Source organism: Aedes aegypti, chromosome 2, assembly GCF_002204515.2.
Source record: "Aedes aegypti strain LVP_AGWG chromosome 2, AaegL5.0 Primary Assembly, whole genome shotgun sequence".
NCBI lineage: Eukaryota > Metazoa > Arthropoda > Insecta > Diptera > Culicidae > Aedes > Aedes aegypti.
The window spans coordinates 127,139,938-127,162,956 of NC_035108.1; the positions used below are offsets into that span (position 1 = coordinate 127,139,938).

The 23,019-nt window shown below is 35.6% G+C and overlaps 1 protein-coding gene across 1 annotated transcript in view; it reads left to right on the forward strand.

Annotated features, from left to right (window-relative positions):
- The first annotated feature begins 329 nt into the window (after window positions 1–329).
- LOC5571191 (basic proline-rich protein) overlaps window positions 330–23,019 on the forward strand; it is a 36,112-nt gene continuing 13,422 nt past the window's right edge. Inside the window, exon 1 of the mRNA XM_021842266.1 lies at window positions 330–616. Coding sequence (XP_021697958.1) covers window positions 614–616 — 3 coding nt within the window. The 5' untranslated portion in view covers window positions 330–613. The remainder of the gene's footprint in view (window positions 617–23,019) is intronic.

The window sequence follows — 23,019 nt, forward strand, 5'->3', positions numbered from 1 at the left end:
TTTCTATGAAAATGCATCTGTGATTTTTATTATTTTTGGACATGTTTTAGGGGACAACTTATGTGATTTATTGCACAATGTTTAATAATGGAAGAATTATGGACAAAAAAGTTATAATTTTATAAAATGTTACAAATTTTGAAAAAAATCGAAATAAAGGAAAACAACGTGTTCAAGTCGATGTTTTTCAAGATTTTCAAGACACTCAGCCGCTACCAGCCCTGTGCTGCTGGTGATGATCACACCGAAAGGGATGCACCAGCCAGCATCCCCTCGCAGTAGTGCGAGGGATGATGATCCACGACACGGACTCCCCACCCCGTGATCATATAAATATACCGTCCCATTGGGCGCAGGCTACGAGTCTTTCGGCGACCGTCGATCGAGTTGAAGTTTTGACCTGCCAAAGGTTTTCGGTCGGTTTTCGGATCAATCAGTTGAAGAGGTGTGGAGTTCCACTTTTGGGGTGCGTGTGGTCAAGTGACCCCTGGAAAACCAAAAAAAATCGGAGAAAATAAGGACTCTTGATCGGTGAAGTGGCGACCACGCACAAAGTGATTTATTAAGCTCAACAAGGGATCTTGAAGGCGAGGAGCGGACAGCAGTTGAGAAGATGGTGAGATAATTTTATGCTGTTTTTGGCGATCGTGTGCTGGATTAAAGAGTGGCATTGAAAGTGGCATAATTTTTGCGTGCAGAGGATAAGCAAGTGTTGATGACTTGGTGGACAGATTTGGACAGAGAGTTGGGCCAGCCCGGTGACATTTAAGCCGAAATGAGGTGAATTGCAGCACCGTGCAGAAAGGGTCAGAAGTGAGATACTCTCGGGGGTAGATTATCCGGGCTGGCTGCAGTGTGTGAAAGACTCTTTTGGAGCTTTATGAAGGCGCGGTGTGGTTTAAGTGGACCTGACAAATGAACGAGGCTTACTAACCAAGGGAGATTGCAATCGGCACGCGTTGCCGTCGTTGGAGCGTGATTGATGTGCTGTGATGACTCCTCCGGGCAGGATGAATACATTGCGCAGGGGAGGAAAATGTTTCGCAGTGTGATGTCATATGTGTCATGGTGAAGCGCCGATAGGTGATCGGTGATACGATCGGATTGTTTTAAATGTTGGCATTTTTGGGAAAATTCTATAAGCATTGGTATGAAGGCTGAGTGATTATTTGTTTTATTATAAATTCATCCAATTCTATTAATATTATTAAATTTTGGAAATATTCTTAGCTTTTCTCATGCTAGTTTTATATTAATTGCCTTTTGTACACAAAAACGTGATAAACAAATACCTTCAGAATACAGGACTAGATTGGCGAATCTCGTAATAAAGAATCACCGAATCGATTATTAGAAACATATGCTTTCAAGAAGTGTACGATACAGTAACCAACGGTTTGTTGTCAACAAACTTTTTAACAAACTACTGAAACACCATTCCTAGCTGATGGTGTCTGGGTTCGATTCCTGTTCGGTCCAGGATCTTTTCATTTTGGTAATTTCCTTGACCTCCCTGGGCATAAAGTATCATCGTATCTGCCACACGATACACAAATGCAAAAATGGCATACTTCAGCATAGACTCCCTGAAAATGTATTTTGTTTTATATAACAAATTCGTTGATATCAATTACAAAGTTATTCACTGTTTCCTGTTGATGTTGGATTGGCTTTTCAGTCTTAACAAAATTAAATATTGTAAATTTATTTTGTCCAATGTTTTGGTCCATTTGGGACCTTCCTCAGGGACTCAATTGTTACAATTCTTTTGTCCAATCGAGTCCCCTAGGAAGATCCCAAACGGACCGAAACGTTTGACAAAATAAAATTTGATTTTGTCAAGACTGAGAAGCCAGTTCAACATCAACTACAGTGAACAACAGTCGAACAACCAACAATATTCGTTGTTTTCTGTAACTAAACAGTTTCATGGCATGTATGTAACCAATTTCGTAATTTTGAATTTGTTTGTCGATACGTTTGTATGAAATTTCGTAATAATATTCAATCCTCTTGTCGAAAAAACAAATGCTATATTTTACCATACATTTTGTAATCGAAATGCGTTAATTTCGTAGTGAGAATGAACGTTGAATACATTCGTAAAAGACGGAAGAATTTTTATACGTTGCGAAAAACAACGAATGATTTCATTGAGCAATCAATTCATTTTTCAATACTTAATAGTTTCCATCCAGTGCATGTGGAGTTGGTGAAAACAAATCCAAAAAAAAATACGAAAGCGTATTCTACGAATATAACTGAATCGCGAGATTGTGTCAAGTGCAAATATTTCGTATGATAAGATCTAAGATGTATCTAACCAGAAGAACAAACTTCTTCCTCAAGAGACTCTTATAGACCTTTCTGTATATGTTTTATTGAACTTCAACAAAAAATAAAGACACAACGAACCCACATGATGCAAATGCTTCCTAAACCATGGCCCTGGCAAAAGATGTTATTATGACCATGAAAAATACATTCTTTACGACCTCTTCCATCCTCTAATACTGAACAAACTTATATTTTAAACAATGAAGTATGATTGTCAAAGGTGGAAAGTTTATTACCAGAGTATATGACCTTTTTTTTGGTGTTTAGAGAACAAAACCTTCAAACTTTTTTGTCTAAGTTCATTATTAAGGTTAGTAAAATATGTAACAAAAATTGAGCAAACTATATAGCAACGTTATATAAGAATATACTACAGTTATCAGAAATTACATTCATCAACGAAAATATTTCAAATAATGCTTGTGCAGTCAAACCTCCACGAGTCAATATCTGAAAGGACAATGGACTCATGGAAATATTGACTGACTTCATGGTAACATTTACGCCTCCTGAATACAAAAAAGTCTCTGAATTTGTTTTTGTTTTCATAATTATAAACATTTTGAGTACTCTGCTTGGAACGTTCTGCTGGGTAATTTTCACAGAATTCCATTGGATACATGTGAAGTAATATACAGCCATTCCATGAAAAACCGATCTAGTGGGTCACCGAATTCCGTGAAAATTTGCTATTTTGTTCCTTATCCGAAATAAGGATACACGTGTTTTTGGATTTTTGATTAGGGTGGCCATTTCCGTAATAGGGTGACCAAAAAATGCGACTTTGCAAAATTTATTTTTCAAAAAATTATTACTTTTGAACCGCTGTACCGATTTTCAATTTGCTTGGACGAAATGAAAGCTAAAGATTTTGACTTTTCAAGAAAAATATAAAATTTCACAAAATTTGTTTTTTACGTGAAAAAAAAAATCAAAAATTTCCGTATTTTCATGTTTTGAAGGCTAAAGGAGCTTTTGCTGTTTTCATTTTTTCTTGAAAGTGCAAAAAAATTTACGTTTACTTTCAAAGTTTCAGCGATTTATGTTTTAAGTTTTTGAGATACATTTTTTTTTTAAATAAAAAATCAGTCATTTTTTATCGGAACACACTGTAGGCGCATTAGATTTTTTATTTAAAAAAATCATAACTTATGAACAGCTCAACCGATTTCAAATCTCTTTTTTTAATGAAAGCTTAAGATTTAAACGTTCAGAAATAAATAAAAAACTCTGAAAAAAAATAACATGAAAATCAAATAAAAATGTCTACTTTTTCTGGCTATTTTTAGTTTTCTGGGTTTTTTTTTCGGTTCTGGGACCAGGTACTACTGTTCTAATTTTTTCTAGAAACTTCAGAAAATTTTACGCACACCCTCAAATTTTCAGCAAGGTGTGTTTTTTAGTTTTTGAGATATTTTTTTTTATTTGGTATCCCGTGTATAAGTTTGTAGTTCTGTGGATAATTAAATTCTTTCGTGCATTCTCAAATGATCACACGAGAATATGACAATTTTTTAAATTGATATCAATATTTACTTTACATTTTCGTAGGAAAGGCTGTGAGGGCAATGTTTTTTTAATGATATTGTTTTCGCTAACTTGAATGGAGAATATTAATGAATGATCTATCGTCAATCTAGTTGATTGCTATTGATGAAACATATTCACATATACAAATTTACGTTACACCGATGTTGATTGATGCATCGGCGGTGCGCCGTACGCCGATCAACATCAAGCTGCTGATTTTATATTTTCACGCTGATAAGTATTTTAGCTAAAAAAAAAAGTAACAATATTTTTAAATTGCCCTAGGAATTATTTACGCATTGCTTTAGGCATTCTTATGGAAAGTCACACATAAATACGTCAAGAGGTTTTTCCATGATTCCAGTGGATTCTACAAGAATTCTGCTACGGATTCTTTCGAGAATCGGTTTAGAGATTCTTCTAAGGATACCTTTTGGAGTTTCTTCAGGAATTCTGCTGTGAATGTGGATTTATTCAGAAATAATTTTAGGAATTCCACCAGAATACTTTTTTCAAATATTTATTTCTTCTAATATTTTTCGTAATATTTTATTATGTTTTTTTTTTCGGCTATTCTCTAAAATATTCCTTAATGATTTTTGAGGATTCCATTGTGATTTCTTCATGGGATTCCTCTTTTTTTACGGATTTAAGCATCTTAGGTTTTCTGATCTCCCTAAATAGATCATTTTTTTTATTTCTTCATGAATTGTTGCGACAATTTCTTTCCAAAACATATTACCGGAATTTATCTATTCGTTCTTTAAAACAAATGAAAAAAAAACTGCATGGATTATTCCAAAATTTTTCCAAAGATTTTTCTAGGGCTTACTATGTGCCAGTCTTCAAAAAATCCCACTCCAAGAGCTGCTGAGATTCCAAACCACCAGAGCAAGATTTATTTCGCGCGCATCTTTCGTTTAAATCTAGGCATGCAATGAATCCTGCCACGTGTATAAGAAGATTGAATCAAAGGATTCAATCCTTGATCGATTATTGGCTAGAAGAAATGAATCGAGTTATCTATGGTATTTCTTGATCGTTTATTGAGAATTTCTGTCTGACAGGACACTTGAGATGAGTCTGAATGATGTCTGTATGTACAGTTGGTTCCTGTATTGGAAGTCTTGCGACTATTTGTGATAGCTTTCTTCCAGGTCATTGACAATCTGACTTGGGAGTTCAAGGTCGCTATTCTAATTAAGTGTAAGCATGGCTATGACCAACATTAGGACTAACTTGCAGTAGTTTGATATAATTTTTAGATATTTCTTACGATGTACATGATGTTATTGCCTTTCATAATACTTCGTCTCTCCTCCGTAATTCCATCTGACACTAGGTTTGTCCTAATTCTCTATAAACCGTCTAAAAATAATATTCTAGATGGGGAGTATTTTAAATTCACTTCATTCGTTTGCTTGGCTATATTTTTATACTCAATGACAGGGATTCAATCTTGGGATTGAATCCTTGCATGAATCACGCACGTTAAGATCGAAAAATCAGGAATCAAAAGGATCTCGATCATTGAAATGAGATCAAAGCACGCTTGTTTAAGTCTTGGAGTAGAAGAATGATCTTAGAAGACTGCTATGTGCAATCATCTATTCTATATCATTATTCAACTCCTTCATACGGTTTATACGTGTCTCATAAGATTTTTATCTTAAATATAGGAATTCTCAAAAAACCAATCCTGAGTTTCATTCATAGTTTTATTCTAGTAATTCTGACAAGAGTTTTCCACATTTTATTTTATTTTACGAGAGATTCTTTCAAGAATTACTTGAATATTTGATACTTGCAATTTACTTCTCCAGAGACATTCTAGGAATCTTAAGGAAATTCCTGAAATAATAACCCAGACGATTCTCTATAGATTCTAACAAATATTTCTTCAGAAATTCCTCCGATAAAAATAAAGTAAATTCTCCACGGCTTCCTGAGGCGATTCTTCCAGACATTTCAGCGAGGAATTCTCCAGGTACCATTTTAGAAACTATTTTTAGGCTGTATTATTAGATTCTCAAGGAAGATTTTACCTGAGAAGAATAAAAAAAAAATTCTCCAATTTCTTTCTTAAACAAATTTGGCAGATTTTCCTCCAGAAATAACTGCAGGAAACCCCTCAACAAAAATTTTCAGTGTTTTTGTAGTTATCTTCATGAATATGTTTAAATGTTTCTTCCATGAAAACCCCATTAGTAATCCAAACAGTTCCAGGTACGCATCCCCCGTGCAAAAACAGAATCGGGTGTATTTTGGCAGCACCATCTCCCTGTATTCCTCCAGGAATCCCAGGAAAAAATCTGAGATACTTTAATATTCATCGTGTTTTTTTCTATAAACCATTCAACAGATATGAATCTAAGATAACAGCATTGAATATATAATGCCGAAATATGCATTTACAAATTGAAATAATTAATTTAGCAACTCTGTTTATAAAAGCATGAATAATATGGTTTGAGCATTATGGTTTGGTATACCTTTTTTGTATTTCCACATAATGTTTTCTCATCTATTTTCAGAATTTGTTTAGTTCCGCAATTCCTTGCGAGACACTTCTCGTGTACAAAACTTGCACCGATTTCCTTCAGCCTTTCATCAATGTATTATTTTGAAAAGCAAATATACGAGCAAGGAAAAAATCTGTGTTTATTTACGAGGGGTTCGTCTACGTGTCGGTTCAAGGAACTTCGGAATATCTCAGGAACAAGATGATGTTCAGAGCCTTTTTGTTATTTGGACCATATGCATATATCAATTTCATCATTTAGATTTTAGATTTTCGAGCATTTTCGTGTTTGATTTTCCCCACGCCGATGTAAAAACGTCCTGACGCCGCCGCCTACGAAAATTATAAAATACACCTGATATCTTAAAAAATTACAAAAAAAATCTATGTTCTGACTAGAGATAACGTACATACGAGATTGAAAATCTTTAAATGGGAATAGACCTCATAAAACCAACTTGGTCAGAAATGGTATCGCATAGCAAAATTTAGCCAAACAGAAACTCACAGAAAAAAATGCTTGAATTTATGTTCATATCCGGTTGACAAAAAAAAAGGGAATTGGGCAAACTGTCATGCAAAAAAAACAAAATCATTATTCTGCCTTATTATATTCAAATGCTCGAACTTTCTTTACAGTTTATAATATTTTCCTAAATATTTTCCTAAATATTTTTCTAAAATTTTTCTCATTCTCATTCTTCTTTTGTTTTTTTTTTACGTGGTTTTGATATACGATGGCTCAAAATCTTGTAAGTTATTGGTCGTAGCTCTGGGGTTTTTTTTTTCGCAATTGTTTGGTTTTGAAATTAGCGTCAATTTTGCCTCGTTGTAGGCTCTAACAAATACTTGTTTGTTATTTGTTTCAAACACTTGGGCTCACGCCAAAAATAAAAGTTTATACAATTTCCTAATGTTTTTTATTGCTTAAAGTCTTTTTTATTTTGGTTTTCTGCGTTTATGTCACACCCTCAAATATCAATTCAGATTTTGGGTGAATAATGTTTTCCGTGTACTTTCTGAAATATCAGATAGGAACAACCTCAGTGTTAAAAATAAAACCACACGATTCCAAGTGTCCAAATTCAAATTTCAACGCATTTTTTCAAATTAAAGTTCAATTATGAATTAGCTGTTATTGCAGGTGCAGGTCGTTAGGCCGAAAGCCAAAAGGCCGAATGCCGTTAGGCCGAAAGGGTCGTTAGGCCGAAATAACATTTGATTATTTACTACTTTTTTCAAATGGCTAACACATTTATCAGTTTTTTTATTAATATGAATTTCAACACAGATCGGCTAGTTCTTCACTCAAACACATTCATCAGTGTTTTTCCTTCTTTTATTCAAAGGCTGTTCTTTCCAGTTATACTTCACAGCGGATATTGTGGGCTTCTAGATAATGCAAATTATCCTGCTCTATCGGCCATTTTCAGCCTATCGGCCAAACGTCGCTTTCGGCCTAACGTGCTGTTTCGTGTTATTAAATATAAACAAGATTTCACCAAACATTTTAAGACCCTATTTTATATCTCTTTTTACTACTGTTGTTGTGGAAAAGTATGCGATCACATTTTGCTTAAAATTATGAATACTGTACTTATTTCGTCCCAAACTCCGAGCGTCCCGCAAGGATTCGTTGCTCATCTTGACGGATGAATCGATGCTCTCATGGATGATTCATTGGCATTCTCAACGCTGCTATGTTTCATAACAAAACGTGGCTTATTTTTGAAAATTTAGAGCACGTGTGTCCAAATTTGACTTTGTATGACTTTTAGTTTTTTTTTTTATTATTATGATGGCATTAGTGTTCTAATGACTACCACTTCTGCTTTATAAGCAGATGGTCATGGGTTCAATCCCAGGCCGGTCCGTTTCCTTGTACTTTGTAGTTTTACCTTCCACTTGCCTCTGTCACAGTTCATAGCTGAGAGCGAATCATGAATAGGAGAAATATCTACGTCATATGCAGCCCAGATTCAGCTGTCGCAATACTTCAAAGCAGCCCGTCATGTTTATGTCTGAAAAAGTGAAAAGTATTCTGTTCAAAATAAACTGTTATTAAAAACTTCAGTCAGCGGAGCAGATTTTCCAAAGATGCTAAAAAATCTAAACACAAAACTAGTGATTTCTAATGTCTGATAATGAAATTTCACTCAAAAGGCTATTTATGCTGCGGTGTCATGCAAACACAACATTATTTTGGCTAAGATGTTCATGTGAGGGTTTAAGGCGAAAGAAGCCGTCATCGAAATTTGTACGCGTCATTGATGATTGTCGTCAATTCATCTAACGATTTCAAATTAAAGAAAATTAGTTGGTTAAGCATCTGCAAACTTTCTGCATATGAGCACATATAGTGATACTTTTCCGAATTAATATTACTTGCAAGCTGCAAATCAAACATGGCTGTCCCCAAAAATGACAGACTACTTTGTCTTAAAGCTAAGTAGCCAGTCATTCGTTTTGGCAGCCATGTTAACATAGCAGCTCGCAATTTCGAAGTGATGAATCTCAGTCCTCACAGATAATATTGAAGTATCACTATATGCGCTGACATGCGGAAAGTATGCTTATACTTTTACAGATGTATCAGTGCAATACCAAACTTTAACTAGAAATTGTGACAGGATTTAGCAACAATCATTAACGACACGTACAAATTTCAATGACGGCCTACTACGCCTTAAAGGGCTTGCACATGATTGATGTTAACACAGAGTGGAAAAAGAATAAACTCAGCAATCACAGAAAAAAAGGCCGTCTTTGTGAGTCCTGTCTAAGAATTTTAGCATTTGCTAGAATCAGAGATGGACAGAAAGATGAGAATTTTAGCATTTGCTAGAATCAGAGACGGACAGAAAACCGTTCCCTACGCATCCATTCTTCCATCATTATAGCACACATATGCTTACGACTGATACATAGGCATTCTGCTAACCAAACAGCAAGCTTCTCTGCCCATAAATAACCATCCCTACACACACCTTCCTGCATGAGCTGGCGTAAATGCAGAGCTATATCCGGTCTACTGTGGGCCAGTTTTAATTGCATCATCAATTCAATTCAATGAGACCCTTATGTTTATATGTTTGTCTTATAATTTGATTTAATTTTGTTCGTTACACTCTGTGAAAGTTGCTACTTTGTCTTTTTTCTCTCCTTGACAATACTTTGGATGTTAATTCTTAACTAGGTTTCTCAGACAAGCTCTTCTGGTTTGTAGTATTGTTTCCTCAACCCCGAGTGAACGCAAAATGGGATTCTTTAAAAAGGAGTTAAAACAACAACTATAAAACTCCTAGAACGAAGTGAATTGAGAATTTCTTTCACAGAATATGTTTCCCTATTTGTAAACATATTGCATCGTGTATAGTTTATTGCGTACATCTACAGTGTTCATCTATCAATCCAACCGCAACCACTTTTGCACTTGTATCGCATCGTAATGCCAATCCCTCATATTGCACGCATACCGCAGAAATGCTCTCAGCCGTTTAACATTCTCCTGCCGCTCAATGTCACATGTTAGGCTTATTACATCACCACGCCAGTTTTTTGCCGCAAATGATGCTATTGTCGCAGGTCTTCGAAATAGAAGTCAACGCGCAAGATAACATTTAAACCGATGCTCCTTCTAGGTACTCATTGAAGACGATCGTCAAAAGCCAAAGTGCATCCTCCGCCTCCCACTTGCTCCCATTTTTGCAAGTGATCCACCACCACATCGGTTTGAACTTTTTTCGCCACCTAATCAATCACCCGCGCAATTGCTCAATCACTGTCGTCATCATGAGCTCTATTGAATGCTATAATTGAAAAACTATTCCAATAGAGGGAAAAAATCCTAAGTAATTCACCTATTGGTGGTATCCTCTGAACGTTCCCAATCCCCTGTCGGTGTTACCCGTACAGTGGATTGCAACAAAATTGTTTCTCAATAAATAAAATAATCGAAATTTGAAATAGACACATATTTTGTCTCATTTCTATTAGAAGCAGTCTAAGTTGGTTGGAGAGAATCATGAAAACATTATTGAAAGTTATATGTAACACAATTTGCTATATAAAACAAAACAGATAGCAATTGCTTGGGCAGTCTTGATTTATTATAAGAAAATACCGAATTTTGTCATACGTATGTTATAGAGAGTAACATTTTTTTTATGATTCTGCCAGGATTTTTTAGTTCTAATTATGTTATTGCAAATAACAAAATGAGCTATATGTTTGTTTAATTTGATTTTTTTTCTGTTGAAAAGTTTTATTATTTTAAGTTTTTACGGGCCAAACTTATAACATAAGTCTTTGAAATCTGTTGTAATCCACTGCTCGGGTAAGTTAATTTATTACTTCAGCGATAAACAATTTTCGAATGTCAATTATTTCAATAATTTTCTCAACCTCTCTGGTCATATAATGTCATTGTGGCCGCCTTACAATGTTCAAACTTTAGGCGTGACATTAAAGCCTTTCAATGGTTCGAAAAACAAACCGGGCAATGCAATCCAACAGTGGAAAAACGCCCACATTTTCTTCTCTGTGCACCTGAACCCCTAGAAGACGGGTACCCTCCACTTCAAATGCAAAGTTAATTTAAAACACGGTTAACATTGTTATTGTTTTTTGCTGTTTTGTATTTTCGCTTTCTGTGGAATATGCTCAATTGGCTCAATCCAAAGGTGAAAATGACCAGCACGCTCAGCTCATTGATGCTTTGCGCGGGTTCTTTTTCTTCACTCCATGCCGACACTCTGAAGATGTGACTTGAGGCTAAAGAGTCAGGGGGTCTACATGGGGTAATTCAATTCAATAAACAAAACATTTTGCGTTGGGATGCGAGAAGAGGGAAGATCTTCTTCAAGATGTGACCGCAGATGGGGGCGAGTGGTGCTACAGAAAAGTGGGTCATTGAGCGTAATATGTTAATCTATAATCTACAGGTAGCCTAAATAGAAGATAACACTGCGGAACACGTTTACTGTCTCAATCTCAAAAATAACACTATTTACTCAATTAAGGGTTACTGAATCCATTATCGTTTTCGTTCGTCTGGTTTTCGAGAAATTAGCTGTTGGAAATGTGACATTTGACTCTCTCAGCGAACATGCAAGCAAGTTTGCCAGCTTGTATGGCAATTCAATTACTTAGATTGCCACAGAATTCGAACTTAATGTGTAGTACGATACATAGCAACAAATCTTATAATACTTTCTATACCCAAAAGATATTTTCTGTTGGTTTAGAAAAGTATTGTGTGTAAGAGAAACGAAGACTCTTAAATGGAGTCTGCAAGTATGTTGAAAAAAAAATCGATTTAATCTCAATTTTATCGCGCAATTTCAACCAAATTATATCTGAAAAGAAACTTGAAGTCCTATTTTGCATGGTTGGTGGATTAGATAAAAAAAAAACATGATGAAACATATCTTAAATTTCATGTAATCATCAATAAAACCAGTGTTTATGCAACTTTGGCGACCACTAGCTAACAATTGTGACGTGCCAGAATATTTCAGAGAAGTTCATCAGATTCAGGGATCCAATATCTACTGGAGACATATAATTTGATCCTTGATACACGCAAAAATGTCATTTATGTTACGCTGTGTAACCGCAAAATCCACTAAATTTAGGCCACTGTTCCAAATCGCAAAATCCCATTAAAATATTGAACATTGTAGAAGATAAGTACTGGTTGAAATAATTTATGTCAACTCAAGAACTGGCTCGCCCTCAGCTCAGCCACTCGCACCGCAATGTATAAAGTCATAAATTAAGAGAAGAAAACACGCAAGCTTCACAGGTGAAATATAAAAAGAAATATTTCTTAACTTTTCATTTTAGTTTTCATTTATTTTTGCTGAATTCCACCCACAATTTCTGGCACTAGTACCGTTGTCTACCTTATCTGTCATTTTTTCAAGAAAATGTCTAAGCAAGACAATTCTTCTATTGTTTCGACATATTTCCTAGATTTATGCTTGGTTATTGTCCAAAATTGTTCTTGTTCTTGTAGCTCAAGGGCTATCTTTATTTGAGCCAAGAAATACGAAATTTTGCCGCTAGTAGCGCTAGTGAGCATGAAACTTTTGTTTTTCTGATATCTCATAAGCCTGACCACTTTGAAAGATGGCGTCTATGGCAAAAATGTTTATCAAGCCAAGGGCTATAATTATTCAAGCCAAATGAATCTACCAAGTGGCGTTAATGTACATGAAACCACAAACAAACAGACGTAACCCTAAAGAAATTTCCATGGAACACTTATTTTACAACCATTTCAAATTTACTATGTTTCAAACCTCACACTCAGAGGCGCGCGCATAATTTTTCTTCGTGTTTGACGTTGCACACAACCGCCACCTGCAGCTCTTAAAGCACAGAACAGTGTTTCGTGCTCACTAGATTATAATGGTGCAAATTGGGAAATGCATTTCAATGAATTTTGTTCTAAGTGTTTCGTCTGTTTGTATGTGATGAAACTTTTGTTTTGCAGATAGCTCAGAATTCTGACCACTTACAAAAATGACATCTTCGGAATATTTTATTAATTAGCCAAGGGCAATCATTGATTGAGCTAGTTGATTATAAATTTTGCCACCAGGTGACGCTAATGAGCATGAAACATTTGTTTTGCAAATGATAGCCCGGTCACATAGAAATATGACGTATTCGGCTATAGGCAAATATAATGCGCCACCAACATAGAGGTCGCTGGAGAAGAAGGAGAGAGATGTCACTGAAAATATTTGTATACATCCAAAATTCTATTTTTCAACCCGAAAATTAGGTCATAATCAATTGAAGTGAAGAGAAGTGAAAAAAGTAAAACACAATTCATAGAATTATTTTCTACATTAATGATTTTAAATTGAAAATACAAGTTGGGTACGATTTATAACAGAGATATTAGGCCATGAGATTATATTATTTTAAAGTAAGTAGTAAATTCCATATGATTTTAACTGAATTTTAAAGTTTCAATGAAAACCCTGCAATTCGATGATGAAAAATATCAAAGTTATATCAAAAACTATAAAACTCTTCTTGTGTCCTGAAATGATCCTAAAAAGACGAAAATACTCGGTAATTCACAAAGTTTTTCTTGATTATATTATCAGGGTTTTGATGTTGTTACTCTATCAAACACATATAAAATTCTAACGGATACTCGATATCTACATGTTCTCTTGTGAGGTTTTCATGGTTTTGCATTAATATTTTCATGGTTTTGTTTTAATATTTAAACAATCACAAAAAGCTTAGAATTGACCAACAATGTTGACCCAAATCTACAGTACATACATACAATTATAGTTTCCCTGATCCCTATATTACTAGCCCAAGTGAATAGACTATCAAGATAATTTTTCTATGGACTTTGTAAGATTTCCGTTTGAGGACTATTAACAGAGATTATAACTGTTGTCCAAATCTGGGACATAAAAATTATGAAGCAAGGGGCTAAGACATGGGAAACGGCAATGGATTCAGCAAACCTTAATTATGTAAATAGCTGTATTTTGATACATGAGACAAAATCGTGTTCCGCAGTGTTATCATTCTTGGTTGATATATTTAACAAATGTTTTCAGTTGGCATATTTTCCTGACAAATGAAAAATACAAAAGTTGTACCAATTTTAAAACCAGACAAAAATCCTGCAGAAGCTTTCAGCTATCGTCCATTAAGCTTTAAGAATGAAGGTCCACATCAACGGAAATTCATCAACTTTTACGTGTAACAAATTTGTTTCGTTCCAACTATTCTGAAAGCTATTCTAATGGTCTTGCTCTTCTAGTCATAGAAAAAGCATTCAACGATGTTTGGCACGAAGGCTTGATTGTAAAATTAAAAAACTTTAATTTTCAAACATACATTGTTACAATGATATGAGAGGTAGCGTGGCCATATGCCGCCCTTGGCGAATTGTCATTTTAGCGTCCTCTATTCAAACCTTAGTTTTTTCGCTTTGTACTACTTCACTTTGTACTGTTTTCTGTTTTCTTTTTCGTTTGTATATACAATGTAGATTTTACTTATTAAGCTGTTACTTCTATCGCAAAAAGTCCTTATTAGAGTTTTGTTCTAGTTCGTCGTAAGCGCTATTATTCGTCGTATCAAACTTAAAATGTTCCTCTATGACAAATATTCAAATTTACCTGCAACATAGATTCATTTTCTAAGTGTAATTTTGTGAAAGCTGTAATGGTTTCTACACTTGTACACCAAAAATGTAATAACGCTGCTGTATTTTGATAAATAACTTCAGTTCAATTATCCACTTTCCACTTTTTCACCGAAAACGAATGTACGAACACGATTTGAGAGAAATGCTTAGCAATCGAGTCACATCACTTAACGATACAAGTATATTCCCGCCCCCCTGTGTGACTTACTTTGCCGGGCACTATTTTCACTATGAAAAACCTTCGAAATTCTTCACTGAAGGATCTCATTCCAATCACATGAAATTTCCTCAACGACCGCGTAAAATAGAGAATGTAAACAAAGCTTAATCCGCCAAAGTCGTACTGAGAAAAAAAAACTTGTGCACATCAATGTGTGCGCGATGCTCGGTGTAGAAAACGGTTCCTTTGATTGTGTTGTTTTCGCTGCACTGTGAGCAGCTGTCATGATTGTTCGGTCAAAAGTAATTGTGCTTATATATTTTGGGATGAATTTTGATGGCGAACAATGAATTATGAAGGAAATTAATAAATGCTGAAGAAATGGAGTGAGATGCCCGTAGAGCTATATATTATAGTGAAAAAAATTATTATAGCGTTGATATGTTGTATTTTGACCACTCAATGTATCACAGTGAGCCGTTAGTTGTGAGACGAATCTGTAAACTGATTGCAACAGAAATGAAAACGATACGACGAATTGAGCATACGGCAAGATGTAGTTTCATTGCATTATTTCAAATAAGACGATCAAGATTTATCATAATCTTATTTTACAATGTGAAAGCTGTTTTGAGAAAGAATTGTTTGGCATCGTTCAGCTTAGCTTAGCTTAGCTTAGCTTAGCTTAGACTGACTACACATATCAATGGTTGCTATTCCGTGATTGACCGAAGTCAGTGAAAATGCACAAAGAATCAACTAGAAGTTCGGCTGGGATTGGCCATAATTTTCTTCAGTGTGCATAATTCAGTGCCTCTATTTATACACGGTCAATAACGGCGCCGGCCACGTCCTTGCAGTCAGGTGGGATTGGAGGAAGGAATGTTAGTGTGTAACCTTTGCTATATGGAGACCGTGTTTACCTCTGCATCTCCACAAAGGTTACTGGGAGGGATGTTTGTTAATGGGGAGGATCGTTGGGTCACAGGATTCACTTTGATAAGCGATTAGACCATGATAAATTATTTGACGCGAGCTAAGGATCGAACACTACTAACCTGCTTCGCGAACCGCGCCACTATTTTATCATGCCACGCGAGCGACGCGCGACACGATTGATCCTGCTCACATCACCCGCCTCCGCAGGAGCAAGTGACGCGAGCAAAGGATCAAACACTACTCAGAAAGAATTGTTTGGCATCGTTCAAAGCCTAAAGTCACATTCCACGCACATCTACGCCAAGATATCATAAAATCAAACTCTGAAATATTTCCAAAGCTATGCAGAAAAAAAAAACATAAATTTGATTGAAAATACAGTAAAGACATACCTGAAAATTTACATAAAGTTTATATAATTTATTGGAGAGAAATTGAGATATTTAACAACATTTTAATAAAAGCCCTAAATCATAGTTTATCAAGTGTAATATGACTGTCTTATCCGTTAACTAGAAGGGTATTAGATGACATTGTTATGTGCGGATTTAATTTTTTCAAACGAATAATTGGTTCTTTGAAAACGTATTTTTTTCAAATAGTCACATTATTATGGTGTCGCATTACGAAAATTGCCTAATTTTTGACATTGTAAAGTAAGTAGATGAAAAAACAGAATTTAGTACTATACCATTTAATTCTACTAGAGTTTGTATCCTTTGACAGATACCCGTATTTCGACCTCAACTGTAAGGCCGTCTGCAGTGTCGTGTACTAGACTCGACTTCTAAGGCTCGACTTCGAAGTCGAGTCTAGTATACGACACTGAAGACGGCCTTACAGTTGAGGTCGAAATACGCGTATCTGTCCAAGGATACAAACTCTAGTGGAATTAAATGGTATAGTACTAAATTCGGTTTTTTTCATTTACTTCTAGGTATTCTACTAAACAGCTCGAAGATTTATTATCATTGTAAAGTAAATACTTCTTATAGAACTATTATATTTTCAATTCTCTTCCTACTCGTCAAGATACGTGTTTCCATAAAAAAAGATTTAAAATCGGACCATTTTTCGAAAAGTTACAATAGTTGCAAAATTATGGTGTCGCGTTACGATAATTTTAACCATAAATTTTCAGGATGCAACTACAAATTTCAAAATGCTCGTTCTCAGCAATGCTACAACCGATTTTCGAAATTTTTGGCTTTTAGTTGAAGGAAATAGTTATACTAGCTTTCAGCGTTGATGCCGCCCCGCTGAAACCCTCCCAGTTCTTACGAGATGTGAGTATGTCTATTGTTTCTTGTTTTTCACTCATATCTGATCAAGTAGCTCTGGGTTTTCAATGAATTCGTTGGCTAGTGATCCAAATCTTATCAGACAGGTGCCGTTTAGTGCAAAAATAGTCTCTAACATGTTGTGAAATACTTGGGTTCGATGGTAAACAACGTGGTTCTCCGGTGGATAATCCGTAATATTCGTAAAAATTATCAATTCATGAAAACAATCTAAGACAGTTTTTTATTGCATACTCCTAAGAATTCCTTATTATAGCACGCAATAGATTATTTGAATTGTTCATGGACCTAGGTAATCACAATAACGGCCTCTGGAAGATCCGAAACATCCGTAAGAATGGTCATTTCGTGAAAATCATTCTAGATCACTGCGGTTTTTTCTAAACATGTCAGAAAACAATTACTAAACATAAAGGATGATTGGGATTGTTCTTGGATATTGTAACATTTGCCGACCATGAGAGGCAACTTACAAGGTGAGCTAGCTCGGGACGTGAGGACGTCCATGCCATAGACGCGTGGGCGTCATCGGTAGTAACAATATAGGTGGTCACTATAAAGCTCTTAAGAGGATCTGGAGCAACCGTAAAAAATGGTCATCTCGTAAAAATAAACTTAGACAAACGTAGTTTTTTTCTCAAAGCGTCTGGATGTCTTGTCATGATATTTGTCTATGTTAACATTCATCCTTTACGTTGTATAATAATGAATTTGATTAATTTTCAATAAACTTCGGTGATCAAGGTGGTCTTTAATTTAAATACAAATTATTCGTGTATTACAAATTTTATATGTTCCATAATTATGATTTTTTACGTTTAAAAAAACGCACAGTGTTCTAGGATGACCAGTTTTGCGGATCTTTCAAAGGGAGTTGTAGTGGTCCATGGGCAGTCCCGATAGGATGATTTTATAAATTAATAATTTTTATGGATATTGCGGTTTTTTTTGTGATCCAGGTTGTTTACCATTGAAGCCAAGTAGTCCCCAACATGTGTGAGGCTATATTTTCACTGACCGGCACCTTTCTGATAAGATTTAGGTCGCTTCTTCAAACCAGACCAAAAACCAGAGCTATTTGATTAGCTTTGTGCAAAAAAGAAACATATATACCCCTCACAAAAACGCAAAAGGTTTCAGAACGCTCAAATCTGGTACAACTATTTCCTTTCAATGAAAGCTCAAACAAACGGTGGAATAATTGAGGAATTGAATTTTATACGTTAAAATGTATTCATGTAATCAATGTATTGATCTAATAACTCTTCAGTGCGGCAGTATTCCATGATATTCAGATCATTATTTTGAGACTATGAACGTCCTTAACAATTTTGCTTAAAAATGATCCTCAAAATACTACATAGATACGTTGAAATATTATTGGCCCAATATCAGGTTCAATTACACCCCTGTGCCGTAAAATACTGTATCCTTCAGACCACCATCAGTAAATCCTAAACACCTGCACACGCTATGTCTGAACCAGCAGATTATAAAAATCAAATGTACATCAGATAGTATCATCATCTTCAAAAAAGTTCAAAAGACGGTTAAAAAAATAAGCCTTAAAAAAGTGCAATTACCCCACTGTACAGCAGCTCTACAGTCCCATCATTAGAAAGCTATTATGGTCTTCTACAAATTCCTGAAACAGAATTCTTAAAATAATTCATTTAATCTGTTTTAATAATTTTACCCATTTATCAGATCCATTAACTCCACTATGTCATTGAATTTCAGCTAGTTCCGACAACCATAAACGTCTGCTGCTGTCAACTTTGCTGAAAGCATACTTTTAAAAGTACATCGTTGAAAGGTTTACATAGTTTTATTTTACAATCAAATTCAATCATTCTACCATGTGTCAAAATTCAAGATTATTCGCGCCGCCATCCGAAGGCACTGTACCGGAAACATTCTTAAAAAATCACAGAAACATCTAAATAATGTTGCATGAATTCAGTCAAATTTATATGGTGACCCCAAGCGCCATCTACGCTTTTACTGAGCACAACATCCTCAAAAGGTTTCACATAAACATTACATTAATTTCAACCAGTGTCGAATCAAATTACTCCACTGTGAAGCAGAATGTCGAATGTATTGAACAAATAATAATACCAGATATACATTTTTCTGAAACCTGAAAGCAACATTACCGATTTTGTCAATAAAAATAAAAAATGCTTTTTGCGTAACGTGACACCATTTGCAGAACCCTGTTGGATGATACCGTTTTGATTCATATTACGGACACTTAAGGCCTCAGTGAAGTATAACCCAGCTTGGACCATACAAAATAAATCATTCTGTATGATTTTTTAGCGTTATCGAGCGTCGGAAGCCCTTAACTTTCGGATTGTGGGTACGCAACATGAATAATTTTAAATAAATCAAAACGTGTGGCCTTTTCATGATTCTTATTCCGGACGCTCCCTCACTTTTGCCTCATATTCCGGACGCTTTGATTCGAATTACGGACAGCTCATGATAATCATTAATGGAACAGTCAAATCATCAATTGAAATCGTTCAACCACTTAAGAGACGTCTAAGGTAGTTGGACATTATAAATTTGCAATGATATTTATGGAAAAAACCTAATAAAATGAACCTCGAAAATGAGAACTTTTGGACGGTGAAAATTGAAACATTTCGTGTGAAATGTTTCCCATACAAACGAGAGTGTCCGGAATTTGAAGCTGTCCGTAATATGAATCAAAACGGTAAACGTAACGCGGCGCTCATAAAATGAAATCAATGAGATTCTGCAATTGTTCAATATTTACTTACAGTTTGAAGTCACACTCTGGTTCTCATCAATACATAGAAGGAATGCCTAGAACAAACCCGGATTGTAAAAAATATTGCAGAGCAGATATAGGCGATTAGAGAGTGATGTTTGAAAAAGTACATTTCAGCGATGGTGTCGCGTTACGAAATGCAACTGGTCTTAGTTACCATACATACAGTGTTATGTTGCAAAATGAATGTCACAACATCAAGAACATTTAATATGCAAAATATAAAACCTGTTTAATCACATGGTCACAAGGCATATTTCCGAGAACAGGCCTAATTTGATAAAGAAATTCGGTTCCTCGTGGTGTCGCGTTACGCTGGAATGTGTCTAATACGATGGATACTAGCACATCACCCTATATTCGTTGTTCGTAATCTTCTGAACGGTAGTTGATTAAATTTGTACAATCCAAAGCCAAATCCAATCCAAGGATCGATTATAATACTCAACATCAGTTTGCTCAGCATTAGTTCCTATTAAAGCATTAAAGTTGACATCATCAACTAATAAGCTTTGCAGTTCAAACTTTAGCTTTGATTGTCCGAGAAAACTGTATGACATAATCTTAACTGACATCTTCTATCTGAGAATGAAATGTTTGTTAAGTGGATAATAATACTAACGATTACGATTTGCATATTTATTCATACGAATAAGCTGAATGATAGATGAACGACCATTTATTGTCACGCAAATTATAAAAATTGCTTGATCACATTCATATGCATTTTATGACCTGCTAAAAGATGGTGTTCCAGGATGCACATCTTTTGGCAAATTGACAGCAGTTGACCGCTAAAATGTAAATCGTTTGTCACTTTCTGAATCTACCCAATCATCAATGATTTGCCTCGGACGGCGTTACTCAAAGAAGTGATTGTTTCGAACTGTGATCCTAAGTGATCTTCATTGGTTTGCTAAAGTAGCATTAGTCGCACACTTTTACGGCTCTGAGCAAGTTCAGACGCATCTTGCTTCTGGATCGTAAAATGGTCACCCTGACATAAGGTGCAATGTTTCCTCCACAGAAAACGACTCGGCTCGAGATGGCTTCAAGACATTAGACCAAAGCTCTGTCGATGAACTACGGACGTAAACAGCGCACAGAAGCTGAACTTTGAGTGATAAACCAAAATGATTGAAGATTCATTGATGAACGGCGTTTGCATGCTTGGCCTTTTCGTGACATTACGCATTGGAAGTGACAAATCGTTTGGCGCTACCGACTCGGAGTGATTTGCGTGTATTCGATGGAAGTACTGAAACTATGAATCGCTTCTTCCTCAAATGTGATTCCTTTTCAATTTGACCATAATTAAGAGCCATGATTGGATCGAGATATTTATCAAATGCCACTGGCGGCGCCTGTAAGCCGTAGATGACATTCCCAGCCCTTGCTTATTAGTAGTGCCCCTATCACACGAAAGGGTGCTAACCGACCGTAAAACCATAAACGAAGGAGAAACAGCAACAGCATTTTTGTGAACAACCTTCTCCTCGTCCGTCCTCCGTCACGCTCGCCAGCTCCAAACTCCCACATTATCGTGTGGCGGCATGGGCGAAGCAAGGTTTTCCATGCGAGGAATTGTGAATTGCTGAATGTTCGATCGATAGAAATCCCATTGTCTATAAGGATTTCATACAGTTCCTCCGAGAATTTCCTAAAGAAGATTCCATCAATATTTTATCCAAGTATATCTTTCGAATTTCATCTAACATCTCTCAAATAATTTTTCGAAGTATTCTTACGAGCAGTCTGACAGGAATTCTCCCAGGAATTTGTCTCGCGATTCCTGTAGAGATGTGGCCTAGATTTGTTTCAGGATTTCCCTCCAGATACTTTGCACTCTTCAAGTAGTTCAAACTGCATTTGGTAGAAAAAATCTTTGAAGAAAAAGAAAGTCTTCGTAAAGCAATCAAATTTGTTCGTTTCGCCGTCCAGAGGAGGTAAGTAACAAAGTCCCCTTCTCGTTACGCCCATAGCGGCGGTTATTTGGTCGCTGTTCTGGTTAGTTTCTTAGCTCATATTAACACATTGTTGCTGCTTGGCAGTTTGTTAAAACCTTCGTAAAAAGGCATGAAATGGTCCCTCTGGGCAAACCGTCGTCACGTCCCCAACTTGGACCGACGAAACGATGCTTAAGTCAAAATCACCTTCAGCATGTTCAGTTCGCGGCGCGGTCGTTTTCCTTTGTCATCGTTTCATGTTTGGTTTGGTTGGTTGGTCGACACGATCGGCATGGGGGATTATGCAATGATTTTGGTTTCTTGGATCTTCTCTTGTTTTCAATCGACAAGAAGAACCGAAAGACTTGAGCTAATTTGCCTGCTTAAAGGTCCCGCAGTTGTCAGCTGAGGCAGAGTGAAAATTAATTTGCACTTTTTTTGAATGGTTTACGTTTGTTTCAAGCCAAGGGTTGGGTCAGGCTTCTGCTGTTGGTTTCAATGGAAGGAGTTAATAATTGTGGGATAAAACTATGTGTGAAACGATGTAATTTAGTAGATTACTTATCTTTAAAATAATGGTTGAGAATCTTTTTATTGTTATCATTATCATTATCATATTTCATCGCTATTTTTTGGTATACTACAATAAGAGTAATATGGGGCCTTAGTCTTATATTCAATATTTCCTATAAAAGTTGAAAAGAAATAAATACCATACAGTGATCCTTCAACATGTTGGCTTTATTAATTTTTTTAAATATCTTTATTCGTGTCATTCCAAACATTACATTCGTTTCTTATATCTTGGTGTTCTGTGTTATTATCCTATCATCCTAATTTGGTAAAACAAATCTAAAATTTTATTAACATTTTGTTAACAACACATTACATTTCATTAGCCGTAGCAGTTCAAATTTTTTTACAGGTGAATTGATTTCAGCTGCTTATAAGAGAAAAAAAACGCTTTGAATATACCGTTTTGATTCATATTACGGACAGCTTTTTATTCCGGACACTCTACTTTGTATGGGAAACATTTCGCATGAAATGTTTCAATTGTTGGCCGTTCAAAAGTTCACACTTTTAATGCTCGTTTAAATCAAAATTTTCTATAGATATCTATGGACATTTGTCATACTCAACTGCCTTAGACGCCTTTTTAGTTGTTTACCAATTTCAAATAATGATTTGACTCGTGTTTATATGATTTTCATGAGCTGTCCGGAATTTGAATCAAAGTGTCCGGAGTATGAGGCAAAAGTAAGGAAGCGTCCGGAATAAGAATCAT